This window comes from Alligator sinensis, unplaced genomic scaffold (assembly GCF_000455745.1).
Source record: "Alligator sinensis unplaced genomic scaffold, ASM45574v1 scaffold633_1, whole genome shotgun sequence".
NCBI lineage: Eukaryota > Metazoa > Chordata > Crocodylia > Alligatoridae > Alligator > Alligator sinensis.
In genome coordinates, this window is record NW_005842280.1 from 133,399 (window position 1) to 146,335 (window position 12,937).

The 12,937-nt window shown below is 41.4% G+C and overlaps 1 protein-coding gene across 6 annotated transcripts in view; it reads left to right on the top strand.

Annotated features, from left to right (window-relative positions):
* The window catches only part of TRERF1 (transcriptional regulating factor 1), a 103,428-nt gene that overhangs the window by 78,155 nt on the left and 12,336 nt on the right, over positions 1-12,937 (top strand). For all 6 annotated transcript variants that reach the window (XM_014521965.2, XM_014521966.2, XM_006027969.3 and 3 more), the window contains 5 exons: positions 3,107-3,476; positions 5,966-6,032; positions 7,222-7,361; positions 7,677-7,780; positions 8,490-8,565. In XM_014521965.2, coding sequence (XP_014377451.1) covers positions 3,107-3,476; positions 5,966-6,032; positions 7,222-7,361; positions 7,677-7,780; positions 8,490-8,565 — 757 coding nt within the window. The remainder of the gene's footprint in view (positions 1-3,106; positions 3,477-5,965; positions 6,033-7,221; positions 7,362-7,676; positions 7,781-8,489; positions 8,566-12,937) is intronic.

The following is a 12,937-nucleotide window of genomic DNA, read 5'->3' on the forward strand; positions in this document are numbered from 1 at the left end:
TGGGAAGGAAATTGTCCCAGTAAGCGATTGCATAAACAGATTTTTGTTAATTTAAAGAACAGTAGCTGATTTGCTTTAATCATGTCTCTTGTGGTTTGCAAGACCAGGATTTATAGAATTCATTAAAAAATATATAAATATCAAATGAAACTAAATGGCCTACAACAGCAAGGCATGGTTAAGTGAATGAGATAATGGGCATCCCTCTGTGTCCCAGCTGTTAGACATGTGGTGTTTTTTTGGGGTGCGTGAGAACACACCCAGTGTGCACCTGTGAATTGGGCTCAAGTGCTTCAGGGAACTAGAGAGACATTTCTGAGCTCTGGGGCCCTGAATATCAGGGACATATTTAATATTTCAGAAGTGCCATATGGTATAGTTCAGGAGTGGCCAACCTGAGGCATGTATGCCACCAGTGGCACAGGCAGACTTTGTGTGGCATGCAGCAGATCAGGGGAGAGAAGCACCTCTCAGGTGGGGGCCAGCGTGGGGGCAGACAGACAGCAGTTTACTTGCTCTTTACTTGTTTTTTTGGCTTACACTTCCAATGCATGTAGTCAAGAGACTCCCTCTCCCATGCCCAAAAGTTGTACTGAATAAGGTTCAAGTCCCTTCTCTGCCCTATTCGGAATAGGAACTTTGAACCTAGATTTCAAGGGCTGGGTGAATGTCCTACCTACCAGCCTCCTAACTGTTGTAGCAGTGCCTCTCTCCATTTCTCCTGTTGTAGCTGTCCTAATTGATGTAGAAAATTAAATACTATTTTCATATACAACATGTGCCTTTCCCCACACAACATCCTGAAATCACCAACCCCCCAACCACTGTATTAAGGGTATGTGTATTAAGTGGGGAAGCTGCTTTTCTGACCAGGATAGAAGCACCTTACTTTGATTCCTGATCTACTGTACAGTAGCTGTGGCATTACTATTCAAGTAGTTGAAAGAGTTAGTTGCCTTAATGGCTCATTGTTTACTCCACGGGTGTTAATAATCATCTCTTTTTAATGGTCCTAATGTTCCGCTGATCAAGCTAAACTGTCTTAGGTCAATTTTACAGTCTGCTAGTTGCTCCCAGTCTCTGCCTCCTATTTCACAGCTTTGGAGACTCTAGCTGCTTTCAAAACCATAGATCCACTCACAAAGACCAGTCTTCAGGAGCAGCTAGTTGTCACCTTTAGTTAAGCAAGAAAGAGAGTTAATTGAAAATTAGACTCTGTCCCTGCTTTTTTTTTTCATTCTGCCTTTCAAAAACAAGGTGTGTATTATATTTGGGATTGTGTTGTATGCAAGCAAATACAGTATTCATTGTGCCAGAGAAACTGGCTCTGTAGCCTTTGCATAATACTGCTTAGCTGGGATATGAGAGACCAAAATACTGTTGAGTGGAACAGCCTCAACAGGAGAGAGTGAGAGGGGTTCTCTCCAGAATAACCAACACCTGTTGATCTAAATCACAAAGACCAGGTATTTGAACCCAAGTTTCCCATATTTCAGATGAAGACCATTAAAACGTTCTGGGGTAGAGCTCACTTCATAGCTTTTTCACAAAAGAGCTTCAAAAGATCTTGGTTTTGTCCACTTTGGAATCAGAAAAAAATTTTGAAACCTTTTCGAAAACTTCCATAGGATGAGAAGACCATTGGCTGCTGGCTGATGCTGTCTCCTTTTTGAAAAATAAAAAGGAAGAAATAGTTAATTTAACGTTCTTATTCTGACTCCTGCAGTGTTTTCCACTTCCCCTTCTTTTTGTCCTCTTTGAATATTAAATGTTCACAATCATGACAGATTCTGTCACTTGTAATATTCATTGTTTTTAACGTTTTCACATAATCCTCTGCAAAAATGTCTTTTTTTTCCCACAAAATAAAACAACGAACCTCCTATCAGAGAGAATACAGACATGATCCAATGGAGGGAACAGGACCTCTGTAATAGAAAACAGTTCCACAAGCTGGAATGCATTAACGTAAAGGGAAAAGGGTGACAGTGTTAATGTTCTTTTAACATAGCTTTTATTGGGTGAATATGATTCTCAAGAACCACCCAGGGTGTTAAGATATATTGTCTAAACATGCAAAGTAATAATTTACTTTTATGTAATGCTGTAATGTTAACCAGATGATACAGAAATTCTGGGGTAGGCTTCTCAGTTTAAGAATCTTGCTTCCCCTCCAAGTTTGTAATAAATGAAATTTAGAACCTAAGCTCTTGCAAGCAATATATTTAAAATAAGCATATCCGCTGTCTTATGTTCTTATACAACTATTTAATCATTGGCACAGAAATCTGGATTCCTCCCTTTCAAAACTCCAGTTGTTGTTGCTTTTCTCAGATTGGTGGTATAATGTTAAATGATTTTAATCTCCAAATACTGTAATTGCAATACACAATGCTTGTATTTCCCCCATTGTTATCTGCTACCATTTTTCTTGCCAAGAAAGGAGGAGAGAATTAAGCACAAGATTCCTTGCAGCTGGATTACACCCAGCAGATGGGAATGTGGTGATAAGAGGCAAAGAATTTTAATTTATTACATTTTTCTTTCTCTCTTACTCCTGAAACTGGTGCAGTTATTTCACTGAGCTCTAATGTGCCCCCTCTTAGAACAGTCACATAAGTGTCCTGGAAAACATTTTCTGTACATTTTCTAATTGCTATAGACTGTGGTGGGAGGATGGGGCAATATAATTCAGTGTAACTGGACATTACCAGCACATGCAAAGGCAGGGCTGGTGAAAATTTCCTTGTTGACAGCCTTGGAGAATCAAGACATCTCTTTAGTCACCAAAAATTGGCAATGACAAATGCACACCTGTTTTCAAGGCCAAGCCAGTTATTTCACGGTCCTGACTTGACTAGGAAACATCACTTCAGAAGGTCAAAGCATAATTCAGTCTTTTTATCTTTCCATTCCTGATCTCCTTGCTGAGGACCAATAAGACTATTACTAGTTTGATGGTGTTTTTTCATCACATCAGCACCTCAGTGACCATCTGATGGCAACAGATTTTTCTGTTACCACTGCCTTGCAGCTCAGGGGTTGTATATAATGTAATCCAGGTATGTAATCACTAAATATTGGAATGGTATATGTTTTCATTTAGGAAGTCAACAGAAAGCCTCCTCCAAGTGCTTCAAAATTGGAAGAAAACATCAAACCCCTGCAGGACAAGAAAAAATATCGACATAGACCTGAACCTCTCTTCATACCTCCTCCTTCTTTCAACTTCCCTGCATCCTACTCAGGTGCTACACTCTATCAAAGTCAACTACGCTCTCCCCGCATCCTAGGAGACCATCTGCTAGACCGGACACATGAGCTTCCTCCTTACACTCCACCTCCTATGCTTAGCCCAGTACGACAAGGATCCGGTCTCTTCAGCAGTGTTATCACCTCGTCTCATGGTGCATCTCACCCCCAATTGCCACTCACGCCTCTGACACCCACTCCGCGGGTCTTCCTGTGTCGATCTAGTAAGTATTTTATCTACTATAGCATTTTCTCTGAACCCAAACTTGCAGGTTGTATAAAATGCTATTACAATGTGTCCTTTGTGTGGTTTTTCCTTTGGGATAATCAGCCTGGAAAAATATCATGTACATGCCTGTATGCATATGTGCACCCACTCACACACCTACTACATGCACATGCATGCACACGTGCTATTTTTCCAGTTCAGCAAAGTCTATCTGTTTCAGTCAGCTATATGTCTCGCTTGGAGGTCATACGGGTGTGATTCAGATATAAAACGGACAGGGTAGTGTGACTAATAGAGAGGGCCAGATAGAAAGGTCAAAGTACATGTACACTTTAAGTATATCACCTCTGGACTGTGAAAGGTTACATACTTACCTCATCTTAAAGGTAACAGTGCTCATTAAGTACAAAGGAGTATCAGTGCACTTGTATTGGCAGCCCCTAAATTGATGTGCTCCCACCATTTTCAGGACTTCTAAAAACCCTTTGAAAGCTGCTTCTTCACTGTTTTTGATATAGTTAAGCAGAGTACAACTAGGTAGAAAGCATACTGTTAAAGTTTTTGTACACTTAACCAGAGTACTATTAAGATTTAAAGTAAACAGTGGTGCCAAAAGATGCTATACACTTAGCCAGTATACAGATAACCAATGTTCGTTACAGCGTAAGCTAGGGATCCACACCCTATGGCCTGCAAGTTGTATGTGGTCCACAAAGAGGTTTGATCTGGCCTGCAGAAGTCCAATCCAGCCCTGGAGATTGATGGCATGAAGCCGCACTGTGCCATGTATCTGCTTCCCTTTGTGGAACCTTCTGTACTACCCTGCCTGGGCTTATTTTCACTGTAGAGGGGCAGGGAATCTGAAGCAAGCCAATTTACAGGAAACTGGATATTTGGGGGGGCAGCAATTTGCAGCCTGCAGCGATGGCTAGATTGCAAACTCTGGCCCATGCCAGCAAAAGGGCTCTGATGGAAACTATAGGCAACAAATTGAGGCTGGCATTATGTTATGTAGTTAACTAAATTATGCATTAATGTAGTCATACAAAACTCCAGAACTCTTGGTTCAGAGATGATAACTAAGAAGTTGGTCTAATAAAAGGTAGCATCTCTGAACCAAGAGTTCTAGAGTTTTGCATTTCTTTTTGTCTCAGACCAGCACGGCTACCAAATACATCTTTGAAGCATTAATGTAGTATGCATTTAAGTGTAGTACACCATATTCAAAGGAATGCCTTGTTGGTTACTAGAGCGGAGCCCACTGAAATGGGAGGAAGATGACCTGGTTGGGGGTTCAAGGGTTATTTATGGGGTTATTCATGAAGTTTTTCATGCAAGAAACATTGATAAATGAGATTTCCCTTTTATGTTTTATAGTCCTGGTGTCTAGTCCTGATACCTCTTTCCTTCTTCCTGCCTTTCTATAAGATAGATGATCAAAACTTGGTATTGTCTGCCTCTGTTCTACAAGAAAGTAGTCTATGGACTATTGAAGCTTTTTGTACTATTGTAGCATCATTAAAACCTGATCCTAAGCCTCTCCAGAGAATAAATTTTTGATGCTTTGCTTTGGTTTGATCTTTAGTAATTTTTGTTTCATTTCACTGATTTCTTAATGCTTTAATAACAGTCACATGTTCTAAACAATACATGCTCCCAGACCTGTAGAGCTTGCAATTTAAATTAAGCAAGTCACTGGACTAGGTCAAGTAAGGGAGTTTGTGGAGATTAATGATGAGAAAAAGAAAGCAGGATAGACTGATAGAAGAAATTTTTTTTTGAGGGGGGAAGGAGGAGGAGGATGAGGTGTGCTTGGCACATGAGAATGGGAGGCCAAAGCTAACATGTATAACCAAACAAGGTCAGTCAGCACAGTCATCAGGTGAAAAGAGAAGCCAGCAAGGGTAATTCTGTGCAGTAGTAGTTACCAGCAGAAGATGTGGCTTGTCCTGGATCCAGGTAAAGGGATTGGACTGGATCCAGGTAAATGGATTTAGAGCAGGAAACCTAGTGGATTTTAGAAGGAAGTGTGATGAAATGCATGCAACTAGTGTCCATATTGTAATCATTATTGGGAAGGCAGGACTAATATTTTAATAGTAGAGAATTTGAAGCATTATAAAAATGCTCTACAATGTGTTTGACCGATGGGGCATGTCTTGTTGATGCTTTGTTTCAGATCAGAGAGAGCAGGATAAGCATTACTTTCAGGAAACATTTTTAAGTGTATTCTTTTACCTCTGTCAGCTGCTGCTGAAAATACCATACAAGTCCAGATGCAATGCACTTGAGTTTGTAAGGTAGCTGATGCTTTCAGGCCAAGTGCTTTGCGCATGCAGCTGAATACATCACATATATCATTAATTTCTGTTGAACAGTAGCAGAAGGATGGCATGCAGCTGGTGCCTATAGAATATCAGCAATGATTCTGTGTGTATGAAACATTCTAAACATAGAAAATTAACCTCTCCATTTCTATTTCAGATAGTATTGATGGAAACAATGTTCCAGTGACTCCAGGGCCTGGAGAACAGACTGTTGACATAGAACCGTAAGAAAAAAGTTATCAGTATATTGCCACTTTGCACTCTTGTTCAATCAATTCAACCTGTCTCGGAGAACATGATCTGTTGTATATTAAACAATGAAGGTGATACTTGTACTGCCTGGCTGCCTGAGGATCATATTGGGTTGGATGTCCTCAGGGTCCTCCAAATACTGGTTGGGGTTACTAAGGGCGGAAAGGCTTTCAGAGCTGAAGTTGTGGCAGAATAAAAAAGCCGCAACTGCTCTTATGGTGCGGAAAGCTCTGACAGGCTGCTGGAGCTAACTGGGATGAGGAGAGTCAGAAAGCATGCTTATTCAGTAGTAGACCTCATGCACTAGAAAGATGTTCAACTCTACTTCCGTGTCTGGTGGACTCCTCTAGTGTAGCAGTAAGCTGCTACCAGGTCCCCTCTCAGCCTCCTTTTCCTCAGGGGGAATCCTCAGGGGACAGCAGAGGCATTATCTCTTCTTGCCCTCTCTGGAAATGTATCATCCCACATGGGATAAGGAGGCATAACTACCTGCATCTAGCCAGTTATATACAGCAGTTGCATGTGTCATCTCTCATCCTTTTCAGTAAGGCTACTCTGTCCTATTTCCAGTCCATCAAATTGCATTGGAATTGTTCTCAGCTTTTTTAAATATTATGACTCTTTACAGTACTCATAATACTTGTCTCAGGACAGCATTCATAGATTGTAAGGCCGGAAGGGACCTCAGAAGATCATTGGGTCCAGTCCCCTGCACCAAGCAGGAAAGATAACTGGGGATCAGGTGACCCCCGCAAGGTGACTGTCTAGTCTCCTCTTTGAAGATTTCCAGGGTAGGTGATTGCACCACCTCTGGAGGGAGCTTATTCTACGGTCTGGACCGTGAAAGTTTTTCCTAATGTTGAGTCTGAACCAATCTTCCAGGGGTTTGTGGCCATTACTACTGGTTTTCCACTCGGGTATCCTGGTGAACAGTTGCTCACTGAGCCCTTGATGTACTCTTCTAGTGTAGCAGTAAGCTGCTACCAGGTCCCCTCTCAGCCTCCTTTTCCTCAAGATGAAGAGTCCCAGATTGACTGAATATGGGATTGTGTAAAATGCTCTGACACAATTTATACTTCGTTTTGCATGATGAAAAGATAACTTGTTTTCTTTGTCAGTTTTGTAGCCAAGAGCTTCTTAAATCTTTTTTTTGATTTACAGACGAATCAATATTGGTTCACGATTCCAGGCTGATATCCCTGATCTACAAGATGAATCTTTAATAGAGAAAGACATGCACAAGGCAACTTTAGTTTGGAAGCCATGGCCAGAACTGGAAAATAAAGACTTCCAACAAAAAGGTACTATATTTTGATGACTGAAATCTTTATTCAGATCACTCTCTCTGAAGGGCGGAAGGGGGAAATTCCCCTCTCCCCCTTTTTATTTGCATACTATATTGTTTAACTTGAAAAGGTTACAAATATTTTAACGTTTGATTCATTTTAATTGATGCATTTGAGAAATAGAAAAGTGCAATGTGTGTTTCAGTTGCCTTAATTTGGAATGAGAGCCTTCTATTCTGCATCTGGAACTGGGTTTATCAAATCCTCAGTTTTGGCTATCAGGGTAATGTAACAATATTTAACAGCATTGTTTTTATTTGTTTCTGACAGTGGACACCCTCTTAAATATGTGTTGTTCAAGTGTGTTACCTGGTGGAGGAACTAATTCAGAGTATGCTTTGCACTCCCTCTTTGAGGCCAAAGGAGATGTTATGGTAAGACAAGAAGCTGAAGAAATAAATTCCTTTTCTTTTTAATCTCTGCAATTTGGGAATCAAGTTCTATCAAATGGATTTAGATTTTGCAATAGGTAAAGCTTTTTGATTGTACGATAGTGATAGCATAAATAGGGGCCATATGTTCTGGAAAACAGTCCCTTCCTTTCTTTGCTAATAGGTAAACATTTCAAGTTGGTATTCTTTTAGAGCGTTATTGTACTACTTATTGCCCATTGTTGTCATCTAGGTAGGGCACTTAGTGAATGCAGCAGTTTGGAGGTGGTAGTGCCCTGTTGTGACCACTGTGATGCAGACAAATAGAAAAAGTCACACTTCAAACTGAGTATAATATAATTTATTATCTGTGTGCACAGCCAGATAATTTCAGGCCATTTGAAAGTGTTTTGGGATACGTTTGTGCTTCGGGGGACTGGTAGGATTCCCCCACTCCCAAATAGTATCCTCTATCCCCAAACAATACCTTACTCTTGCCAGCATTAGTGGGTTGCATGACTGAATTCTTACAGCAGATGCAGCCCAACTGGGACTTGTAATTTAAAGACAAGTTTAATATTAAGAAGTAGAAAAACAACTGATATTGTATTGTGCCTCACACTGGAATGCTTGCTTTGCTTGTTCTGAGCAGAGTTATATGTAGGAATGAATTAGGAATTTTAATTCTGACTGCCATGTTTATCTTACATAGGCTACTCTAGAGATGCTCCTTTTGAAGAAGCAAGAAAGAACGAAGTGTCATCCTTTGGCAAATTACCACTATGCTGGTAAGTTTCTATACAAGTATGTATTAAGGTACAAATAACCCAGGATAAGCACACTATGATTTTGAGTAAAATGATTTCTTTACTTATTTTCTTTACTCTTTTTAGAATAATGATGAATTTCTGCTCCCCTCCCCCCCCTTTCCTCCCAGTATTATCCTTGTCATCTACTAAAACTAAAAGGGACCATTTTTAATGACAGCCAGATTAACGAAGAATCCTCCTCTATATTTAATATCGAGTAATAAGTCTGTCTTAATGACACAATTGGTCCAATAAAAGATAGCACCCACAAAAAATCCTTTCCCCCCCTTTTTAACATTTTTGATTATTTTTCTTAATACCGATACCTGTAATTACTTACACTGATTTCTGCCACCGAGTCAAATCCAAAACTCTCACTAACATAACAAAACACGTATAAAATCTTGATGGCTGCATGGGGCCGGGAGGGGATTTTTTTACCTCTGCTGCTACATGTCCGGGTGTTTTGTTTTTTTTAAAGCCTTCCTCAGAGGCACTGGGCATTGGCTGCAGCCAAGGCTTGGGGCTTTGATTTGGGTGTGTCAGTGGTGCTGGGATTTAAACCTAAAGGCTCCTGGCTAGCGGCTCTTGCTCCTCTGCTCAGGATCAGGCTGATTGCCATATTTAGGGTCAGAAAGTAGTCCATATCCCAATCATGGGGTAAAATTCTAGAGGTGGGGGGACTGACTTCCTCTCTAGCAGGGGAGGTGGTCTTCTTCCTTGAGCATATATTAACAACCTTTGCTTCTTCCATGGTCCCACTACTTTACCTGTGGCAGGTTAAGGTGTTTGTCTTTGATTTTGTGTTAGGGTTGACTGTATAGTTTTGCCAAGAGGTTAAGCAGTGGATTTGGGTAGAGAAAGCAAAGGATGGTTTTGATAGGGATGATCCTGCCTCAAGCAAGGGGTTGAACTAGGTGACCTCTGGAAGTTACCTTCAGCCCTAAATCTCTGTGATTGCCTGCCCCATGATAGTGGTGCTCAATCTATTTCTCTGGCAGGCTGAATGTGCAGTGCCAGATCCAGCTGGTTGCCTCCCATCTAGTGCCTGGGTAGGTGCAGCAGGGTCTATCCAACTGCTTAGAGAGGGGCAAAGGGCAGCCCAGCTCCAGTTCAGCTGCATGGAGGGACAGGGCATGGCCCAGCCACTGTTCTGCTGTGTTGAGGTAAGGGGGTGCCTCAGCTTCAATCTGGCTGTGTGGTGGGAGAGGGCAATGGAATTTGGCAGCATGGGAGGGTGGCAGTATTAATGGTCTTTGCTCCCTCACCATTCCATGCCTTCATTTGGCCTGCAGGCCAGAGATTGAGCACCCCCATCCTATTGTATTGAAATACAGGGGGAAAAATGAATGCAGTCCTATGTAATATTTTATACTTTCTACTTCAATAGTTAAATGGTACAAAATATCCTAAAGTATTTTTCTGTAAACAAAACGTACTGCATGGATCTGATTTGGAATTCTTGTCATTCATGTTTGCAATTTGCTCCCTGTATAACTTTGGGCTAGGCTCTTAGTTTGTTTATACCTCAGTATCCCGCTCTGTGCAGTCTTACTTTCTTCATCTGGTGTTGTAATGCATAGTAAATGTTAGTAAGATTGCTTACAATCTCTTCATAAGAAGTGCAAAGTGCAGATTAAGTTAGTACTCTAGCCACTGCTTTCACATAAAATCAGTGTCTGCTGAGATCTAGCAACAAAACAAACACATCTAGAACTAATACTTTAATAAACACAATGGAGTCTCCTCTAGTTCAGAGTCTGAAAGTACTTTCTGAAATGCACAGCATGGCCTTTAGTAGGCCATTTAGTTCTGTGGTGTTACTGAAGATTACATGTTTACAATTTAGTAAAGGGCAAGGTTTCTTCTCACTCTGTCTCATATCTTTGCTTCTCAACTGTTCCTAGAAACAGGACTGTATGTATATATGAGACAGTTGCCTGTCTGAGTGTAACCATCATTTCCAACCTGTACCCAAAAAGAAGCAAACGGTGAATCTTTTGGTACTCGGAGAATCAGAATACACTAGGCAAGATTCTGGTGTCTTGTCAGCACCCAAAGCACCACTTACATGGATCAGTAAGCCACAAATTGGCTGTAGCCACCCAAGAGAGAACTTTCCTGGCAAGAGGGACTTTAAGCTGCAAGACCCAGCTCTAGCACCAGTACTGCCCCAAAGTAGGGGCATACCGGGGACGAAAGAAGCAGGACACATCTCTGATATGCAACAGCAGTCCCTGCTTGCTGTAAAACATGGTAGATGATGCAGTGCAGACTGGCCAGGAAGCTGCTGGTAGCCCTAAGCAGCTTCCTGCTTTCCACCGTTCTCCCTTAGGCAGTTGATGCATGGGAGTTGCAGCTTCTCTTCTTTCAAGGAAAGATCAATAACAAGAGATTGTTTTTTCCTGGTAGAGAAAAAAGGAAGGCACAATGTCTTTTTAGTATTTAACCTTGTCAAGAACACATATATGATTTCAAAAGCAGTCTCGTCACAGAGGAATAAAGAAAGAAAAACTGTCAGTGATTTATTTTGTGTAAAAGATACTCTTGTTGTAGGAAAAGGCTCTACTTTCCTAAATGATTACTGCCAGGGATATGTGCAACCATGGCTTTTGGTCACCCAGTATTTGGGGAAATCCTGGTTAGCCAATAAGAATAAAATAAGTTTATGATGAAGTGGGATGACAATGGGGGAGAAGGGTTTTGATGCACGGAGTTGTGTTTGCAGTCCCCAGGTTGTAGAGCAGAATGGAGAGTTTTGTTTTCCTGTGCTTCTTGACTCTGCCAGTTGCCACATGCTATGGGTGTCAGGAGTTTTTCTTGCCTTCCTCAGAAGTATTGAGTGTTGGCTGCAGCCCAGGCTGGAGAGTTTGATTAGGTGTGCCAGTGCTCCAGCTGGGACTTAAAAAATCCCTGAGGTTTTTGGGTAGAAGATCTTGCTCCTCCACTCAGGGTCAGACTAATCACCACATTAGGATCAGGAAGGAATTTTACCCCACGATCAGATTGGCATGTACTGTAGGGGTAGCAGGCATGGTCCTCTTCCTTGGATCTCTCAAAGGTATTTTAACAAACTGCTCATATCCTTACAGTGCACTGCTTTACCTGTGACAAGTTAGAGCGGTTTCTGATTGTTTTGGGGCATCATGTCTTGTAGATGCACCAGAGGGTTATCTGTTCTTAAAACAAACAAGACAAACACTTACCTAGGGTGGTTTGGATAAGAATGATCCTGCTTTAGGCAAAGGTTTGGGCTAGATGATGTCCTCAGGTTTCTTCTTGTTCTACTTTTCTATGATTTTAAGACTGCATTTGCAGGGCCAGGAAAAAGCTTGTTGCAGTCATTAAGATGCAAGATGACAACAGTGTAGAAAGGCATCTCAGCCATGTGGTTGGAAGGAAAGAACACAGCAGAAGAAAGTGCCCTACTGGGTCAAACAATGGTGCATCTAGCTCAGTATCCTGTCTTCAGCAATGGCAGTAGCAGATGTTTGAGAGGGAAAACACATGAACAGGGTTATCTAGAGTGATCCATTCTGTCATACCATCCTGGCATCCACTGTCATTAGTTCAGAGATACCAGACAATACATCTTGACTGTTCTGTTTAGTAGCACTATTAAGAAGTCTATCCATGAATTTGTGTAGTCCCTTTCTGAACCTGGCTGTACTATCTGCCTCTGCAACCTCTTGTGGTTATGAAGTCCACAAGTTCACTTTTTGTGCTGTGGAAAAAAGGGCTTTCTCTTGTTTTAAAACTGTCTTATGCTAATTTGAGTGAGTGCCCCTAGTTCTAGTATTCTGGGACTTGGTAAATAATAGTTTCATCTTCAGTTGGTCCACACCCTGTATGATTTTATAGGCCTCTGTTTCCCCTCTCAGGCTTCTCTTTTCAAACTGAAGAACCCTAGCCGGCTTTTAGCCTTTCTTTGTGTGGCAGCTACTTCATACACCTGATCATTTTGGTTGCCCTTCTTTGTATGGGCAGAGGCTGTATCGTAAGGGTATTAATGAGAAAAAAAAATCTGCAAAATGTAAACGTAACCTTAAAGTGAGGAATTAGAGGTCTGTATTGCAAATGATGCCAAGGTTTTGGGCCTGAATGACCATCAGGAGGGTGGGATTGTCCTTGGTCACCAAGAAAGGAGGCAGTAGGGAGCACTTTGGGCAAGGGGATTAATGACTCTTTTTTAGCCACGTGAGTTGATGGATTGAAATTTATAAGATGTCTGAGAGACTGAGTCTAGAGAGAGAAACTGGTCTGGGAAAGAGGGATGGGTCTGTCAGTTGCCAGCACAGAAACAGAACTTGAATTTGTGCGTGCAAATGAGATTCCCCAGAGGCAAAGGGAA